Source organism: Felis catus, chromosome A3 (genome assembly GCF_018350175.1).
Source record: "Felis catus isolate Fca126 chromosome A3, F.catus_Fca126_mat1.0, whole genome shotgun sequence".
NCBI classification, from domain to species: domain Eukaryota; kingdom Metazoa; phylum Chordata; class Mammalia; order Carnivora; family Felidae; genus Felis; species Felis catus.
In genome coordinates, this window is record NC_058370.1 from 73615238 (window position 1) to 73635090 (window position 19853).

Consider the following 19853-nt stretch of genomic DNA (forward strand, 5'->3'; position numbering starts at 1 on the left):
AATTCTATGTCAAAAATGAAGAGCAAATAAACTTACCTTCAGAGAATCAACTAAATCATCAACTAAAAAGAGGCGTCTCAGTTCTTTTATCGTGCAGTTCACATGACCAAGAGCAGAATTACTGTATTTCTGAACCAACTCCTCAGATATAGCGACTTCAGATTCCAAATATGCCCTGGAAAACAAAACACATCCTGTCACTGATCAGAGTGATTTTTCCTGGATGTCTGTCAATCAGCAATTACATATCTGTAAAAAAAGACATTAACAAAATACTCTACCATAAAAAACCTACTCTTTCTGGGGCGCCTGGGTGGCGCAGTCGGTTAAGCGTCCGACTTCAGCCAGGTCACGATCTCACGGTCTGTGAGTTCGAGCCTCGCGTCAGGCTCTGGGCTGATGGCTCGGAGCCTGGAGCCTGTTTCCGATTCTGTGTCTCCCTCTCTCTCTGCCCCTCCCCAGTTCATGCTCTGTCTCTCTCTGTCCCAAAAATAAATAAAAACGTTGAAAAAAAAAAAAAAACTACTCTTTCTAAATGAAGCACAATGTAAAAATTCACCAAGCAATGGGTAGATTTCATTGATATGCACGCTGTCAGCTGATGAGCACAGAAAAAAGCATTTGCTTTCAAGTCAGACTGATCTGGGCTTGAATCTTAAACTCTGCCACTTACTTGTCTTGTGTCACTTTGGAAAGTTACTATCATGAGGAGTCACTGAATAAAGTGCTTCTTAACACAAGCAGGCACAAAGAAGCACTCAATAAATGGTAGTTATTATTAGGGACTTGGTTTTTTTTCTTCAAGCTGACATTAGGCTGTCATTGGGTTTTCCTAACAAAGATTCTATCTGTTCCCAAATACTACACTCTCACAGCCTAACTTTCAGGGGAAACTACCCAATATCTCAAGGCCCAGGCTGTGAAATGGCTGCCAGAAGTATAGTGCTAATGTTAGTAAAACATAATAGTTACTGCCCTTTTAGATGCCCTAATCTATACTAAGATAGCTGGAATTGTTTTATTTAAGAAGAGAACTGTAATGAAGAAGAAAAGTCATCTGCAGGAATGCAAGGAACTGTTTTATCAGTTATTGTTTCAAAGCAGCCATTTTATCTTGGCAGAGTACAACCAGCTCAGAAATGCTAAGAACTTTTCTATCTGTCAGAAATACCTACTTATAACCCCAGTCTCTCCTCATCACTCCCCCATGTCTATGGATACTAGCTACTCCTACTGGAAACAACAGTCCTCTGATAACTCCTTATCCTATAGTTTCCTTCTGTAGTATGTCCCAACTACGTCCCTTCATTTTTACTCACGATGCTAGCACTCTAGTTCAAGTGTTCATTTATTTACAACTGGGGTATTCTTATCTGTCTCCAAACCAATCTCTAATCTGTCTGCATCCTAATCCATTCCTTCAGCCAATGCCAGATCAGTTTTATTTGAGCTATCCTAAACAGTGCTATTTAGATTGACCTCAGGTAGGAGTTAGGACACTTGCTACTATCTAGATAAGGTAACTTTGTGAAGTCATTTGACTTCTCAGGGTCATGATTCCCACTTGAAAATTAAAGAAACAGACCTTCTTAAATCTCTTCAGGCTCCAACGTTTTGTGATTCTATGGTTCCAAATTTTCAACCAGAGCTCTCCTCAGCCTTTCCAACCTGATTTCTCACTACTCACTATGATGCAGCCAAATACGAGCCATTCATCAAACATTTTTTAATCTTACTGCCTTTGTTCACCATACTGTTTTCCCAATCCACACTGCTCTCCTCTCACCTCTAGTAATAGCATATCTAGTCAGTTAGCCTGTCTCAAATCTCACCCATACATGAAGCCTCTGTGGCTCTTTCTTCTCTAAGACACTACTATGCAATTCTAATGCACTCTTTTGTAGCTTTCTTTTGTAGCAGTATTATAGTATTGGCCATATCCAGCCCTGGAAATGTGTATACTTGTACATTTTCCCTACTAAAGTATAAACTATTAACAACCAGGAATATATCTTTATTACAATGGCATAGCACTCAGCCAACTTTTATTGATTAACCAGCAAATATCAAATTGTTATTATCAAGTTAAAAATTATCAAAGACTCACATCTACCCTTAAATCAGCAATAATTTATTTGTATAGCTTTAAGAAACACAGAACAGAAGCAGATAGAGCTTGAAGTTGATATTCTGTTCCTTTGTACCACTGCTCTTATCCTTGCTGAAGACAAGATGCCTGGCAGGCAGGCACACATGTGGCCCTCTCAACCAATGAAGTCCCGTGGATACTTACATTCATTCAACCGGCACGGAGGTGATAGTATAACCCCACGCCAGCACTGCCAGCATCTTGTCCAGTGACCATAGGTATCAAATACAAATTGAAGGGTGCCACTGCTAGCAGTGTGACTGGGAGGACTTAGAAAAACTGTCCAACAGGATTAAACTGGCATGTTGGCTGAATTTATAATGACTATAAAAAAGGCTTCTGAATGAAAAATAAAGTGTTTCTAAGGAAATAAAGAAGGAAATCACTAGGTTTTTCCCGCAAAAGTCTTCTTTAAAATCAAACAACGTGTGAAATTTATATCGTAGATAATTTAAAAGTTTTGGCTTGATAATGTTTTTATATATTTCAGTATAACTAACTAAAAACCATATTCCTCTATGATTTATGGCATGATATGGCTCTGCCATTTATTTTGAAGCTGCAATTTCAAGTTACTGAACTTCAAGTATGTTTCCCTCTCTGTGAAGTGAATAATACCATCGGTCTCATTGAGTTTTGGGGAAAATTCAGTCTGTACATAAATGGCTAGGGACATAAGAACCATTCATCAATGTTGGTCTCTCCCTAAAACTTATGTAGCATCATTACTTAATACGAAGAGACCTAGAGAGAAACAAATAACCAGTCTTTACAATAAGCAAAATGATGGAGCTCTCTTCTGTAAAGTGTGAAAATCAGTTTACATTTACATATTAATACCAACTAGATAACGTTCTAGGTAGTTACATACTCATTCATGCCCACATAGATACTTGCCTTACCAAATAGTTTTTTAAATATTCAGGATCCATTTGAGAAAAAAAAATTCCATATACAAAACAATCAGAGACCATTTCAAAGCCATATTTAGTGAGATAGGAAATCAATCCTCAGATCATTTGGACCTAGTGTTAGAGAAGCCTTCTTCAAAAAGTTCCATCTTGAAATCAAACACAGAACCAAATAAAAAAACGTAATATATAGGGTCACCTGAGAAGCTAAAAAGGCAGCATCAATGGGCACAAAACCCTAGAAAGGGCACATGAGAGAGAAGATAAAGATATGTGGACTTCATCCTGTAGTGAACAGGGAGCCCATATGCCTAAAAATACAATAAAAGTGGTATTTGAGAAAAATTAATCTGACAACATCCATAAAAGTCAAAGTAAACCAAAGTAACCAGAACCCAATTTGGTAACAAGTGAAGTCCAGCCAGAGTAGGCAAACTTTTTTGTAAATATTTCAGGCTTTGGAGTCTATATGGTCTCTGTCACAAGTATTTAACCCTGCTATTAGAGCATGATGAAAACAGCTAAGTGACGGAATATGGCTATGTTCTAATAAAACTTTATTTACAAAAGCAGGCAGCAGACTGGATTTAGCTACAGCTTATGGACTTGTGGTCTACACTGAGGAAGCAGGGGGGAAACAACACAACATAGTTATCTTTATGTGAGATGCTAACAAAGATAACATCAAAATTGGGAGCCTGACATGAGGATAATAGTGGTGTACTGATAGAAATTGACAAGTCTGAGAAAAAAAGGTTCATTTAAAGACATAAGGAGTTAGTGGTTGTCAGGATCTGGGTAGGAAGTGACTACCAATGGGTACAAAATATCTTTTTGGTGTGATGAGAATATCTGGAATTGGATGGTGATAGTTGTACAATTCTGAGAACATACTAAAAACCACTGAATTTTATAGTATGTGAATTTAATCTCATTTTTTTTTAAGTGAGGGAAAAACATGGTAAATCTGAAGTGAGGGCAGAAGACCCAAATTGAGGTTTGTCCCATTACCAGTTAGATATGATGCTAGAGTGTACTTGTAAAAAATAAGGGCAAAAGATGATAGTTTAGAGACAAGAAGCTAATACAGATGCTCACCAAAGGGTAATACAAATGTATGCCTTAGGGAACAAGAAGAGGAAACTAGATAGAGAAGGGATGGTAAGACAGCATTATATAAAAACATACACTGTTGGAAAGAAAGGTATTTCTAATATCAACATGAAAAGTATGCAATAAAGAAAATATAACTTTCATCAATCCTTACCATGTTAAAAAGATAGCTTCCAAAGTAAAATTAGGGAACCAATACCTAGTTCTAATAAATATATATTACTAACACACAGCAGAGTTAAGCAAGTAACACACAATCCCAGTTTTCTCCATCATGAGCCCGTGAAATGACCTTTAATCTCAAAAATCTCAAAAGCAGATGCTTTTGGAATAGGTTTTGAGCAAAAATCTACAATTATCTTTAAACAGTAAAAAATGCATGCCTGTAATTCTACAAATAGAATGAAGTCTCAAAATTAATCCTGCTTACAGCGTTGCCAACGTGTGCCTTGTTTTCCAGACATCTCACCTGAATGGGTGGCCTTCATCTGATTTCTGGATAGCTTGGATCACACCCTTATATATCCTAAAGCTGATAGTCACAGAGAGCAGGGCCAAGACAATGTAGGCCGTTACACTCACAATGCTGAATACTGTCAATGAAAGCAGCAGGAACAAGCTGGCACCAAACACTACTCCAGTCTTCTTAATGTCTCTCCAGTAGAGGAGGTCAACAACTAAAAATTAAAAAAGAAGAAATCTGAAATTAGAACATTATTTTATCCATTTGGATTTGGCACACTTATATTTGCTCCACCTATAAAAATAAAAAGGTCTCTAAAGTACAATCAAAACCTAAATTGTTAAAGAAAAATGAACTTTGTAAGCTGCATTTTAAACCCATCTAAGTTGTAAATTAGAATCATACCTATAGCGATTTCTATTTACCATCAATTTTTCTCATCCAAATCTATTTCCCTCGTGTCCAAATCAGTCTGGCTAGACAAGATTGTTCCATTCTCAAGCCCAGTACAGCAGACTTCTAATCCAAAACAAGGGTTCTTAAAAACCATCTTGAAGGCTTTCAAACTTTGTTCAATGCAGGATATAAATACAACTAATTGAAAAAAACCTTAACACGCACTCACTAAAATAATAGATACTTCAGTGATGTAAAAATGTATTTATCTGCAGAAAAACCACTAACTCAAAAAATATTAAGAAATTAAAACTACGAAAAACTACGCATAGGTGTTCTACAGTTCTTCTTTTAAGAAATCTCTCTTTGAGGGGCACCTGGGTGGCTCCGTTGGTTAAGTGTCCGACTTCAGTTCAGGTCATGTTCCTGTGGTTTGTGAGTTCGAGCCCGATGTCACAGCTCTGAGGTGTCAGCACAGCTACTTGGGAGCCTACTTGGGATTCTCTGTGTCTCCCTCTATCTCTCTGGCCCTCCCCTGATCATTCTATGTCTGTCTCTCTCTTTCTCTCTCTCTCTCTCTCTCTCTCTCTCTCTCTCTCTCTCTCTCAAAAATAAACATTAAAAAAAATCTGTCTTTGGGAAACATAATAAAATTGTAACCTAACCTGGCTATCATTAAAGCAAAAATTTCCTATAAAACACTGAAGACAAATGGAAACAGCTTTTGGATTACCTGAAAAGCTACTTCTCTGTGAGTGAAGATAAATATAATGCCATAAAAATTTAGGTGTAAAGAAAAAGAGAAAAACTAAATGTGCTACACTGTTATATAATGTTTATTAATAGTAAGGAGTCAGACAAAGCCAAACTTAGCAAGTTTGCTCTTGGCCTATGGTCAGAGAGCCACTGGGGATCAAATAAGCATAGGCCCACGTTCTTAAGGTCAGGTTATGTACAACCCACAGAGAATTCTGCAGTGTGCCCAACAGCTCTTGAATTCACAGGCAAAACATAATTTGTCTATGGATTGTGAACAGGGGGAGGGGTGATATTCTTACAGTAAAATAAATATGGATATATTCTTGAGTAGAATTTTTTTTTAATTTTTTAACATTTATTTATTTTTGAGAGACAGAAAGAGGCAAAGCATGAATAGGGGAGGGGCAGAGAGAAAGGGAGACATAGAATCTGAAGCAGGCTCCAGGCTCTGAGCTGCCAGCACAGAGCCCAACGTGGAGCTGGAACTCACAGACTGTGAGATCATGACCTGAGCCGAAGTCGGAGGCTTAACCGACTGAGCCACCCAGGTACCCCTTCTTGAGTATAATATTAAATATCCATTAGTTAGTTAGTTAGTTAGTTAGTTAGTTAGTTGTTAGTTTTTAAGTGTATTCATTTAAGGGGAGGGGCAGAGAGAGAACCACAGGCAGGCCCCCTGCTATCAGCATAGAGCCCTAGGCAGGGCTCAAACTCACAAACTGTGAGATCATAACCTGAGCTGAAATCAAGAGTTGGACACTTAACTGACTGAACCTCCCAGGAGCCCCTTAAATATCCGTTAATGTTTAATGTAAAGAAGGTAACAAAGAAAAACCACATTTCCAGGAGCTGCTTTGGTCTTGAGGCTCTCTAAAGTATGTAACTGTCCTTTACTGTTAGCAGTACTTCTGTGGGGAAAATTATGCATGTGAAATGTGAAATGTAAAATGTTAAGATCATCTTGAAGCCCTGAATTCCTGTTAGTATATATATACCATGAGTACTGATGAACAGATTTTAAATGCCCATCACAGTCTCTGACACACAGTGGGAGCTCAACATTCATTATGGTTGGGAAGCATTTATTCTACTCTCCTAACCATGATTTGATTCAAATGCTATTAATTTAATATTCTATATATGATTTACAGCTTTGTTTTCAGACTTTGATTTCATTTATTCATTTTCCCCATCTCAAGTTCATTCCAACCCTGCCTAAAACATCTGCATCAGTTTTGTTCTATTCAACTTGTTTCTACTATTGTACCAATACATTAGCACAACTGAGAAATAACCAGAACTTGAAGCAGTGTACCTATGCTATCAAAATGATGTCATGAATAATATCATACTGAATAAAGAGATAGCAAGTGATGCTAGGAGTTTTATGACATTCAGCAAACATTTATTGAGCTGATACTGTTCAAGAAATTCAACCTAGTAGAATGAAATAAAAACCTAAAAATGGGGATGTGGACTTTTCTTTAACGCCCTGTCTAACTCTACAACACTACAATTCTAGGAAGATCAGACATATAAAACAATGACAAAAATAATAAAATAACTATTGCACCACCATGAGAATTCATCAGTAAAAAAAAAAAAAAAAAACAAAAAAAACTGGAGGAAACTTAAAAGACTGTGAAAAAGAAACTGAGCTGGGTCCTAAAGAATGGGAAGATATAGAACATATAAACATGCAGGCATCACTGTAAGTCTCTGCTAGGAATGGTTCTCATAATTAATGCAGTTTTTTAAAACAGGGTACAGTGAAAGAGGAAGCAAATGATAAAGACTGCCCTTGGTAATGTAATTCTTTCCTGTGAGGCTCCCCTGTGCCCCAAGCCAAGCAATTAGACTCTAGTGTTGTTATCACCTACACTCCGTACATTAGCTATATGACCTCAGGCAAGTCACTAAAATCCCTCTGTACCTCGTTTCTCCATCTATAGAATGTATATACAGATAGGAATGATCTTATTGAGATATTGTGAGAATTAGGTGAGAAAATGAACTAACAAAATTTTTCATTAATAAGATAACAAATATAATGGACATAACATAGTGCACAGCATATAATAAATTCTTAGTAAATGTAGGGCTGTTATCTGCTGTTATTATTATGAACACCATCACAGTCACTATCACCAATCTTATCCAGGTGTTAAATATGAACAAAAAGAAAAGAAAATTTCAACCTTATGGTTAACTTGTAAGTTAATGAATTGTATTGCTGTTATAAACATGTTACTTTATAACCCACATGGAAAAGGATTTTCAAACTTATCTTTCACTATTACTGAACAAATAAAAAGCATCCTAGAAGAATCAACAAGTACTTTATTTTTCTACTAAAGCACTCAAATTTTTAGATGAACAAATGCTGCTTTATAAAAATGTAGGATTCTCAATGTGCTCCAACATTTATTAACCTTCAAAATCACCATTGGTGATAAGCTAAAATAAATGCAGATATCTTCACTATTCCTTACCATCATTAGAAACTATTCAGTAAGACCTGATTTTATTAAAAGGAATGATTTCAGATTTGAGATGTACAATATCAATGACTAACCAAATTACCTAATATAAGAGTTACTGTCTGAACAGTTTCAATGACTAGATAAGAATGATTTCTAATTGGTCTATAATTTCTATATAGATATGGCGGAAGAAACTGCCCGTGGCTGGGATTCAAGAGAACCACAATCTAGTACTGGCTCTGCAACCGTACAACTTTGGATGAGACTTCAAGTTCTCTGGAGCTCAGTTTTATCATTAGTAAACAGGGCATTAGATAAAAGATTTTTCTTTTCCCTTCAGAAACTAATACACAGTTAGTACAAAGATATACATCAGTCCCAAATTCAAATTCCCAATCAGTGGGTCTGAATTAATGAGATTTTATTCATGTATTATCTGTGCCAAATATAAATTTTAAAATATCTTGTTTTTTAGATCTAGATTTTCAGGAGGGGCTTAAATATGTTTATTCATACCAGTCTTTTAAAATGAATCTTAACAAAAACACTTTGCTTTTTAAGTGTCAAACAACATTAAAACTTTAGGAAAACAATAAATTCATATTTCTACAATTTTTCAAGCAATTATAAACCGTATCATTAAGGTCACAGTATGAGAAAGGCTAAAAAAAGAAAAAAAAAGAATGGAAAGCTACAAACCTTTTAAGGCTGACAGACTGAAAGATGTTTCAGAAATCTCTTCCAAGTTGCTGGTCTACATTCTCCACACCTCCCTTTATTTCCAGAGTCAGTATGAACCAGGCACTTACATTGTGCTAAATACTATCTATAGACTATATAACATTATCTCTTTCAATTCTTAAAACCCTAAAAGGCAGGCTTTCAGACAAGAAAGTGAGAGCCAAGCTCTTATATATGACTGGACGGATATCACTTAATTAGTAAATGGTAAGAACACCGATTTCAACACAAACTTCCTATTGATAAAACTCATATGCCCCATGTATAATGCCAAAATGAGGGTTCAGCACATTAATGTCCTTCAAAATGTCATGCATTTGCACACATAATGAATAAGCAGTGTTGGCAAATAATCACATGTGAGATGAATAACAAAGGCCAGGAAAGTCAAGGTAAGACTAACAAGAGATGTTGTTAATCAATGAGACAAAAATTTTATCTTAACCAACAGTTAAATCCAAAAGGGAGCAAAGAGCTCTATTCCAACATACCTGAAGGTACCTTCCCATAGTAGAAAACTATAATTAATCAAGTTGTGAAAAACAGCTTTTAAAAGCCATGTGAATCTAATTAAGTAAAATTAGAAAATGCATCAATGCAAAAGAACATTATGTAGTCCTTAAGTACAGTGATGCAGAACTATATCACCAAAGAAACATGTCCATATTGATAAGTAGAAACAAAATGCTAAAAAAGATTCATCAAGTAAAATTTTAAAAACTTAGGGTAACCATGAAGTCTGAATGGGTATCTAGCAAACACAGTTTTTACCCCCGGGTCTAGACTTGCTGCTTTATTCCTTTCTATACCATTTGAAACTGTCTCCCTTCAATGGCAAACATGAATTACTATTATACTTAAAACTTTAGCAGTATACAGCTAAGTTGTTAACATGGGGCTTTGGGTTGAACCAAGTCAATTTCCCCCAAAGTTCATCATCTTGAAATAGTCATGTATAAGGTGTAGTAGTATTCAGTGATTACAGCCTAAAATAAATTTAACTGCATGAAGGTACAGTAAACCCTAACCTATTAGTTTCCTTCTGCCTATCATGATTCCTAGAAATAAGGTCTTTTCAAAAACTGGAAGAGCTTTGAAAATCACACATGCAAGCCTCCACATATTACATGAACATATGCAAATAGCTATACAAGAATACTCAAAAGTAGATATTTTGAAAGCTTTGTTGAAATAAGCCCTAGGGATGTGGTGGTGGAGCTGCAGACCCTCAAGGCACTGAGGAGGAAAAAAGGGAAGAAGAGCCAAGAGAGTCAAAGACAACTAGGTACTGAAAGTCACAGGAAGACAAAAATTAATATAACTTACACTAGGAAGGGCTGAGAGGCAGTCTACACTGTTACCAAAGTCATTGGGCAAAATAAATTTTGTGCAAAGAAATAAATTTTGTGTAAGGAAATTTTAAAGATTGTTAATGAAATTGCAAGGATGAAAAAATATTAGATTATAAAAATATTAGCAAACAGGGCTGCCACCTTAAGTGACATTCTTCAGTATTTCTAGTCTCTTGGATTTCCTTAAATTGGTTTTAATGAAGAAACTTTGGAAGATTAAGTTTATCCAGGATTGTTTATTTTCAATTATAAGGGAGTAGTCACAAAGTTTTAACAAAATTCTGAGAAATATATTCAAATGCTATTGCATCTAATATTCATCAAAAGACTTATATCCATTAATTAATTTAGACTATAGACCAATATCCCTTATGAATACAGACACAATAACCCTCAGCAAAATACAGCAAACTGGATCCAGCAACAAATAAAAAGCTTTATATACACCATGGCCAAGTGGTATTTATCTCAGAAATGTAAAGCTGGTTCAACATATGAAAACCAAGCACTTTAACACACCATATTATAAATAGAATTAAGGTTAAAAAAACTGCATGATCATCACAACAGTCAAAGAAAAAGCATCTGACAAAATCCAACATCCTTTCATTATAAAAACACTCAACAAACTAGGAATCGAAGGAACGTCCTCAGGCTGATAAAGAATATCTACAAAAACCCTACAACTTACATCATACTTACTAATGAAAGACTGAAAGCTTTCCCCCTAAGACCAGGAACAAGACAAAGACACTCATTCTTTCCATTAGTCAACACTGTCCTGGAGGTATGAGGTAGAGCAATCAGCCCCCCACCCCCAAGAAAAAAAATAAAAGACATCCTGATTATAAAGGAGAAATTAAGCAGGAGAAATTAAACTTTCTATTTTTATGTATACAGATAACATGATCTTGTATACATAAAATCGTAAGGAATCCACAGAACAGCTACTAGAATAAACAAGTCCAGAAAGGTTGCCGAATGTGAGACTAGTATCAAAAAACTCAAGCATACATCTATAAAAGCAATGAACAACCTAAAAAAGAATTAAGAAAATAATTCCAGGGGCACTTGGATGGCTCAGTCAGTTAACCATCTGACTCTTGATTTTTGGCTGAGGTCATGATCTCACAGTTTGTGAGACTGAGCCGTGAGTCAGGCTCTGCGCTGACAGCACGGAGGCTACTTTATTAACTCTCTACCTCTCTCTCTCTCTGCCCCCTGCCTCTTTCTCAAAATAAATAAATAAGCATTAAAAAAAAAAGAATTCCATTTATACTAACATCAAAAAGAATAAAATACTTAGGAACAAAATGAAAAATGAAAAAAAACCCCAAAACTTAGAAACTTAAAACTACAAAATATTGTTGAAAGAAATTAAAGATTTAAGTAAATGGAAAAGACATGCTATGTTTCTGGATTAGAAGGATTATTAAAATGGTAATACTCCTCAAACTGAACTACTACATACAGTGCAATCTCTATCAACACCCTAAATGCCTTTAGCAGAAATTGGTAGACATCGTATGGAAAAATGCAAGGTATCCAGAATCGCCAAAACAATCTTGAAAAAGGACCGCAAAGTTGAAGAACTCATACTTGCTTTTTCCAAAACTTCCTACAAAGCTAAAGTAATCAAGTCAGTGTGGTAGCGGCACAAGGGTGAAGGACAGATCAATAGAATAAAATTAAGAGTCCAAAAATAAACTCTTAGTATTCATGGTCAGTTGAATGACAAGGGTATCAAGACAATTCAGTGGAGAGGAGACTTTTCAAGAAATGGTGCCGGGACAACTGGATAACCAACTGCCAAAAAAAAAACCCCAAAAAACCACTATTTCAAAAGAGTAAGAAGATGGCCCACTGAATGGGAGAAAATATTCACAAACTGAACATCTGATAAGGGGCTTGTGTTCATAGTATATAAAAAACTCTTACAACAATAAAAGACAAATAAGGCAATTAAAAATGGGCAAAGGATTTGAATAGACATTTCTCCAAAGAATGTATACAAATGGCCAATAAAGCAATGAGAATATGCTCATTACAAAACAACATCATTAGTTATTAGAGAAATGTAAAACAAAACCATAATCAGATACCACTTCAGACCCACCAGGATGGCTAATATTAAAAAGATGGACAGTAACAAGTGTTGACAAGAAGGTCCCAAAGACTGGGACCCTCTTAAATTGCTGATGGAAATGTAAAATTCAGCCATTGTGAAAAAGGTTGGCAATTCCTCAGAGTTACCATACTACCCAGCAATTCTACTCCTAGAAATTTCCACCCAGAAGACTAGAAAACATGTGTCCATACAAGAACTTATGTTCATAGTAGCATTATTCGTAACCAAAAAGGAGGAAACAACCCAAATGCTGAAAAACTGATGAGTGGATAAACAAAATATGGTAGATCCATACAATGGAGTATTACTGGTCCATAAAAAGGAATGAAGCACTGATATATGCTACAACATGGATGAACCTTGAAAATATCATGCTAAGTGAAAGAAGCCAAACACAAAAGGTCACACATTATATGTTTCTCTTTATATGTAATGTCTATATGTAATACAGACTAGGTGATGCTATAGAGACAGAAAGTAGTGGTCGTCAGGGGCTGGGAGAAGTAGATGGGGGAGTGACTCTAATGGGTATGGGATTTTGGGGGGTATGGATAAAAATATCGTGGAATTAATGATGATGATTACACAATTTTGTGAATATACTAAATATCAATGAATTTTATACCTAAAAGAATTTAGAAGTAAATTTAAAAAATTCTTGTTTTAACATCTGTTTCTCTATTAGGTTGTAAACCCCACAAGACAGCATGTTGCCTTTATTTACCATATCCCCAGAGCTCAGCACAAAGCCTCAATCAACTAAACTTTCAATAGATATTGCTGATTGATTAGAATGAATGCATACTTTATGACAGTTTAAAACAAGCTGGCGTAAATTAACTTATTCAATTTTTTGGGGGGGCTTTGGATTTCACATTTGTTTTATTTAAACTACTTTCAGATATCTATACTTATTCAGTAACAAACAGCATTGCTGTCTGGTAACTTATAAAACAGCAAATACTGTTTTACAGGCTTGTCTCTTCTTACTAGACCCTGAAGGATTGATGAATACCTCTCATCTTTAAATTCCCATTACCTGCTTCATTAATATTTGCTGCATTGTCTGAATACAGGCCAGATTATTCTTAGGAACAGAAACATTTAAAGACTATACTATTTTCAAATTAAAATAAAGGACTTCTTTAAATAAGAACTCTAAGTTCACTATAATGCTGATTTGGGGTTCTTCTGTACTTATTAGTACTGTTTATGAATAAAGAGTTTAATGGTCTTTTTATTCTTGAGATACCAAAATTAAGACAAAGGGCTTGTGCAAGAAAAACTTAATCTTTCATGGATTCTGAGGTCTCCTTCTACACTGCAAAATAAAATGTTAATCATGCAAGGTAACCTACTGTAGCCTTAACTTTACTCTTTTATAAAATATTCATGAGGGGCGCCTGGGTGGCTCAGTTGGTTGGGCGTCTGACTTTGGCTCAGGTCTCATGATCTCATGGTCCTGAGTTCAAGCCCCGTATCGGGCTCTGTGCTGACAGCTCAGAGCCTGGAGCTGCTTCGGATTCTGTGTCTCCCTCTCTCTCTGCCCCTCCCCTGCTCATGCTGTCTCAAAAATAAATAAAAATATTTTTAAAAAATTAAATATTCATGAAATATCCTTTTAAAGATCTGAGATTAATTTAACAGTGCCTTTCCTCTTACAACTGTGGGAAATGCTTATGGATTGCTGTACCAAAATAATGCTGATTAACTTCAATACATTCTGGTTGTTTAGTAAAAAAGTGATTTACTCCCTGCAGTGCCTACCCACTTTTATTTTCAAAATAAAAATGTGAAAACTTTTTAGTGTTTTGTGCAGTGAGCAGAGCAGCAGCATCTTTATCAAACTAATATTTTTATTTAAAAACAACTCTCTACACTACAGTCTTTTCTTCAAAATAAAAACCTCTGGCCCAATCTAGAGTAAGAAGAGTTGCTTGCCTACACTGGGTAATCATAAAGTGTCATCTGTCAGAGCTAAAAATAGTGCTACCGTCCATGCCTTACATGCAAAAGTCATCCAATTACATTTTGCCTCAAATCAAATTCTTACTAGCTCTTCCTTGAATAGCCTGAAGCCAGGTTTCAATTTTAAAATCTTTTGTCTAGGGGGGAAAAGCTGAACTATTTGGTCCTAAAAATACTGTTAGGTACAGGGAATGGCTGGGCAGGACAATGCCTCTTCCTAAGCAAAAGCAAATATTAAGTTTTCCTTAATAAAGTCAGGCAGTTAAGTAAGAAACTAATAAACATATATTAAAGTTATAATAAAAATTGTTATTTTTCACAACCATAAGCTTTATATAAATCATTATGTATTTATTAGGAACCACAACTTTAAATCAATTTCTTCCCAATTGCCAGGAAAAGCTGACTCAAACTCAGACTTGATCACTTAGCCCTATGTAATAAGCTTTTACCACCACCAAGTGAGCACTCACCAAGCTAATAAATGACAGGTGGAGGTCCAGAAAAAGATCTGTGCAGAGGGGGAACTTAACTCTTTAAACAAAGACAGTTAAGATGGGCTTGTGTCCTATTTCTTCCTTCGATTTACCATCAGTATGACCTAGACTAGATCACTTAACCTAGTTTCCCCATGTATAAAATTAGAAAACAGACATCAAACTAAGTAGTTAGTTGAAGCCGAAAAGAGATTTCACAGATGAACTAACTAGTTCATTAGCCAACAGTGGGGCAAAATGATCCAACATAAAGCCTCTTTTACAATAAAGTGTTGAATATCTCATGTAATTTATTGAATACTGTACTGAAAGTGAAAAACAGATTGCTTGTGTAAGTTGCTTGATGAACTAACTAGTATCTTATGAGACAAAGTCAAGCTGGGCAATCAAATATTACATGCAATGCTTATTAACTAAGCCCAGATTTTTTTAAGGGTGATTCAACTTTCTCTGAAAGCACTGCTAATTTAGTTTCAGTGAGCAGTTCAGATTGATGGATCCCTACTATTGCTACCAAGTATCTCAACCAAATAGTTGGCAAAAATACTAGCATCTCTCTTGGCCATCTCCTCTTCCTATAACTAGAGTTTCTGAGAAGATCTCACACAATTTCAGGTCCTTGTCTCTTTTATCATTAAATCTTTCCTGCTTTACTTCCAACAACATTACAGTATACTGAACAATTTCAACCACCACACACCTGCAGAAAAAGCATTTCAAGTAAAATCAGCATAAACTCTATACCTGCTTTTTCTATAATAATTTAGTAATCCCTTATTCTGAGCAAGGAACTGTTCTGAGTAATTTGCATACATTATCACTAATCTCATTCCTCTACTAAGTATTTACACATGAGGCAGGTGAGGCTTAGAGGTATTAAATTATTATGTAAGGTCATAGATTGAAATTCAGCTCTGACCATGAAAGTCTCACTTTTTCCACCATACCACATTTTGTGTTTAAAGGAATATGTCAGTACTCGTACAGGCCTCATTTGTAAGTTAAATTCACCAATTAATTAGTTCATGTATCTTTCAATACTTCCTTTAACCCCACATTCTATTTCTAGCTTTATTAAAAAGCAAAAAATACAGAAGATAGATTCTAATTTCCCACTTCCAATTTCTCTAAACCATGATAATTTTCCCTCCACAGGAAAATTTATATAGCTAATTCCATTTTCTCTAAGGTAAAGCTAAATAAATATCTTCTCTCTGAGCATGTTAAATTTACATAATCCTAACCAATGATTCTCCCTGCCTGCACAAACTTAAACAATTCCCAGCTGTAAAGTATGTAAAAATAAGGACTCTTCCTATAAAACACCTGAGTTCTGGTAACTTTGGTAAGTATGGAGTCATTATTTTAAATTACTAGAATTGATCCAGACGTACACAAATGTAAACCTAAAATTAGAACAGACATTGGTTCAATGCATAGTTTACTATAGTTTAAATTTTATTTCTTGTTGGCATCTGAGCATTACAACATTACAAGAAATAGGAACCAAACCTTAGGAGTAGAAAATCACTGCTCAAAATTCTATTTTCTACTAATAAACTAAATGGAAAACACACTATTCCCTAACTCTAGAAACTTGAAAATCTTAACAGACTGGAATGGCGGAGGGCACCCAAAGCAAATTATTAGTACAAGGAAAGAAAATGAACTTCAGAAGTAGGTAAGCCAATGATATTTAAATAGTCCCTGACTTACATGGTTCTACGTTGGATGGTGCGAAAGCAACGCATATTCAGTAGACACCATACTTTGAATTTTGATCTTTTCTTGGGCTAACGATATGTGGTATGATACTCTCACGTGATGCTGGGCAGCAGCAGTGAGCTGCAACTCCCAGTCAACCATGGGATCACGAGGGTAAGCAACTTACACAAGCAATCTGTTTTTCACTTTCAGTACAGTATTCAATAAATTACATGAGATATTCAACACTTTATTGTAGAAGAGGCTTTGTGTTGGATCATTTTGCCCTACTGTTGGCTAATGTATATATTCTGAGCATGTTTAAAGTAGGCTAGGCATTCTGGAAAACACTATGGAGGTTCCTCAAAAAACTAAATATAGAACTACTCTACGACCCAGCAATTGCACTACTAGGTATTTATCCAAGAGATACAGATGTGCTGTTTCGAAGGGACACATGCACCCCAGTGTTTATAGCAGCACTATCGACAACAGCCAAAGTATAGAAAGAGCCCAAATGTCCATCAATGGACGAATGGATAAAGAAGATGTGGTATACACATACAATGGAGTATTACTTGGCAATCAAAAAGAATGAAATCTTGCCATTTGCAACTACATGGATGGAACTGGAGGGTATTATGCTAAGCGAAACTAGTCAGAGAAAGACAAATAACATACATTTTCACTCATATGAGGACTTTAAGATACAAAACAGATGAACATAAGGGAAGAGAAGCAAAAATAATACAAAAACAGGGAGGGGGACAAAACATAAAAGACTCTTAAATATAGAGAACAAACAGAGGGTTGCTGGAAGAGTTGTGGGACGAGGGATGGTCTAAATGGGTAAGGGGCATTAAGGAATCTACTCCTGAAATCATTGTTGCACCATATGCTAACTAACTTGAATGTAAATTAAACAATAACTTTAAAAATTTTAAATCAATTTTTAACCAGTAAAAAAAAATAATAAAGTAGGCTAAGCTATGATGGTTAGTAGGTTAAGTGTATTAAATGTATTTTCAACTTACAGTATTTTCAATTTATGATATGTTTATCAGATGTAACCCTATCATAAGTCAAGTAAGATCTGTACTTCTATAACCATTTATACCTATCATTCACACTGAATATAAATGCTCAATGAATAAGTAGCTGATAGTACAGACGATTAAAGGAGGTAGTATTCATATCAGAATACTAAATAACATATCTTACATTATTTTAGTTTATATGAGAAAAATACACAATGGGAGTATACAACAAAGAACAGCTATAATTCCTGTTATTCTTATGAAAATCATAATTTTAACAAGTCTGTAGTTTGAGAGTAGAAATTACTGAATCTATGTCAATGTCTAGCTTTTAACAATGGACCTGCAGAGATACCATTATCGTTTGCTAATTTTTAATCTTTAAATTGCTTTGAGCTCCTTAAGTAAATGCTATATAGAATAAATATAAGATGGTGGTGATACAGTATTTTAGGAGAGACAACAGTATTTTAGTGTCTATCAATACCTAACATAAATGTCTGATGGTTGATTGGACTGAAACGTGAAAGCCGGTTTACACACACACACACACACACAGTAACAAAAGTCAGCATTATCTATGATGAAGTACAGAAACAAAAAATTTGGTCTCAGAATACTACTTCAAAGATGCAAAGAGAAACACTGGTTAAATTAAATTTAATAACATAATTTAGCCTAAATTCTAGCCTGAGATGAGTTAAACTGAATAAATAACAAGGGAACCTAGAGATCAGAATAAGAATTTTATTCAATGCTTAAGTATTTTTCCTATATTCAAGCATGTAATCCAATCTCTAAGGACAAAGAGAAACTATACTCCTGGCTCACAGAATCCTCACTAGGCTTAACATTTTGACAATACTCAACAACTAACCACACCTACCCTCTTTCACTGCTAGTGTGAAAGATTACTGCCTATTTTATTGCAGAGTAAAGACCATACAAAAAAGAAACATACACCATGTTCAATAAGATGATACAGCCTATTAAATGAGCAAAAATCAAAACATGGGTCAATTTACATTTTTCAATCTTCAGTTGTTCAAGTACAAATAGAAATTGTAAAATAAAAACAAAAGCCCCATGCCATCAGCTATGTGGTCCTGAATAATTTAATCTCTTTACTCTTCTTGGTTTTCTTACCTATAAAATGAGGAAGTGAGAATAAAACACTAGTAAGATGCCTTGTCTGCATTTTTCAAGAATATATGTATAGGGTTCCAGGCCAGGAATAAACCCAGCTGAACATCACAGCTCTCAGCCAGCCTCTTACATCACTGAGGTGTACAGAATCAACGAAGAAACCCAACGATGAAGCCACCACTGTTTCTGCCTTCACGGAGTTCACAGGCTAGATATACATGTAAATCTAGAGACACATCTATATACATCTATACACCTATCTATAGATATAGATCTCTTGACCTTTTCTAGCTTCTAAATTCCACAAAGGCAGAAACAGAGGTGGCTTCATTGATCAGTCTCCTTGTTGACTCTGCACAGCTTGCAGGAACACTGGAGAACCTCCACATGGGAGGATAAGTAAAGACCACAAGGAAGACTGGGGCTTTGGTAAGCAATACTTGGGCAAAATGAAATGGGAGAAGGGGCATTCTAGACAGAAAAAAGACAAGCAAGTTCAAAGAACTAGCATATTTAGGGAACACATCCTTCAATGTGTCTATAGACAGAGCAATGAGAGACAGGATTATAATAGTTAGGACTAAACCACAGAATGCCTTTTGAAAGTCCAGGATAGACAGTATGAACTTAATTTGAAAAGTAAAGAAAAACTCCTTAAGTGCTATGATTATAGCGACACTTTAGGAAGATTAACTTGGCTGCAATACATAGGATTTACTGGGAAAACCAGTTAAGAGTCTTAGTAAGGAATTAGGAATACCCAAACTTGGATAAATAAATAAAAGAGAGAGGGTATTTCCACCAACACTCCCACATATCTATAGAAGACTTTAAACCACAGATAGAGGAAAGCATTTGCAAATTTATTTTTTAATATAAACCTGGTTCTCATCAAGTGATTTAACTACTTAAAACTGACTATCTTAGAGCTAAAACCATCAGAAATGCATATGACCAAAGCTTCAGGACAGACACTTTCATACATTTGTATAATACTTTGTACCAT

At 35.4% G+C, this 19853-nt stretch overlaps 1 protein-coding gene across 4 annotated transcripts in view; it reads right to left on the reverse strand.

Annotated features, from left to right (window-relative positions):
* RTN4 (reticulon 4) overlaps nt 1-19853 on the reverse strand; it is a 73103-nt gene that overhangs the window by 11215 nt on the left and 42035 nt on the right. For all 4 annotated transcript variants that reach the window (XM_019827207.3, XM_019827208.3, XM_019827209.3 and 1 more), the window contains 2 exons: nt 4643-4850; nt 37-175 (listed from right to left, as the gene is read on the reverse strand). In XM_019827207.3, coding sequence (XP_019682766.3) covers nt 37-175; nt 4643-4850 — 347 coding nt within the window. The remainder of the gene's footprint in view (nt 1-36; nt 176-4642; nt 4851-19853) is intronic.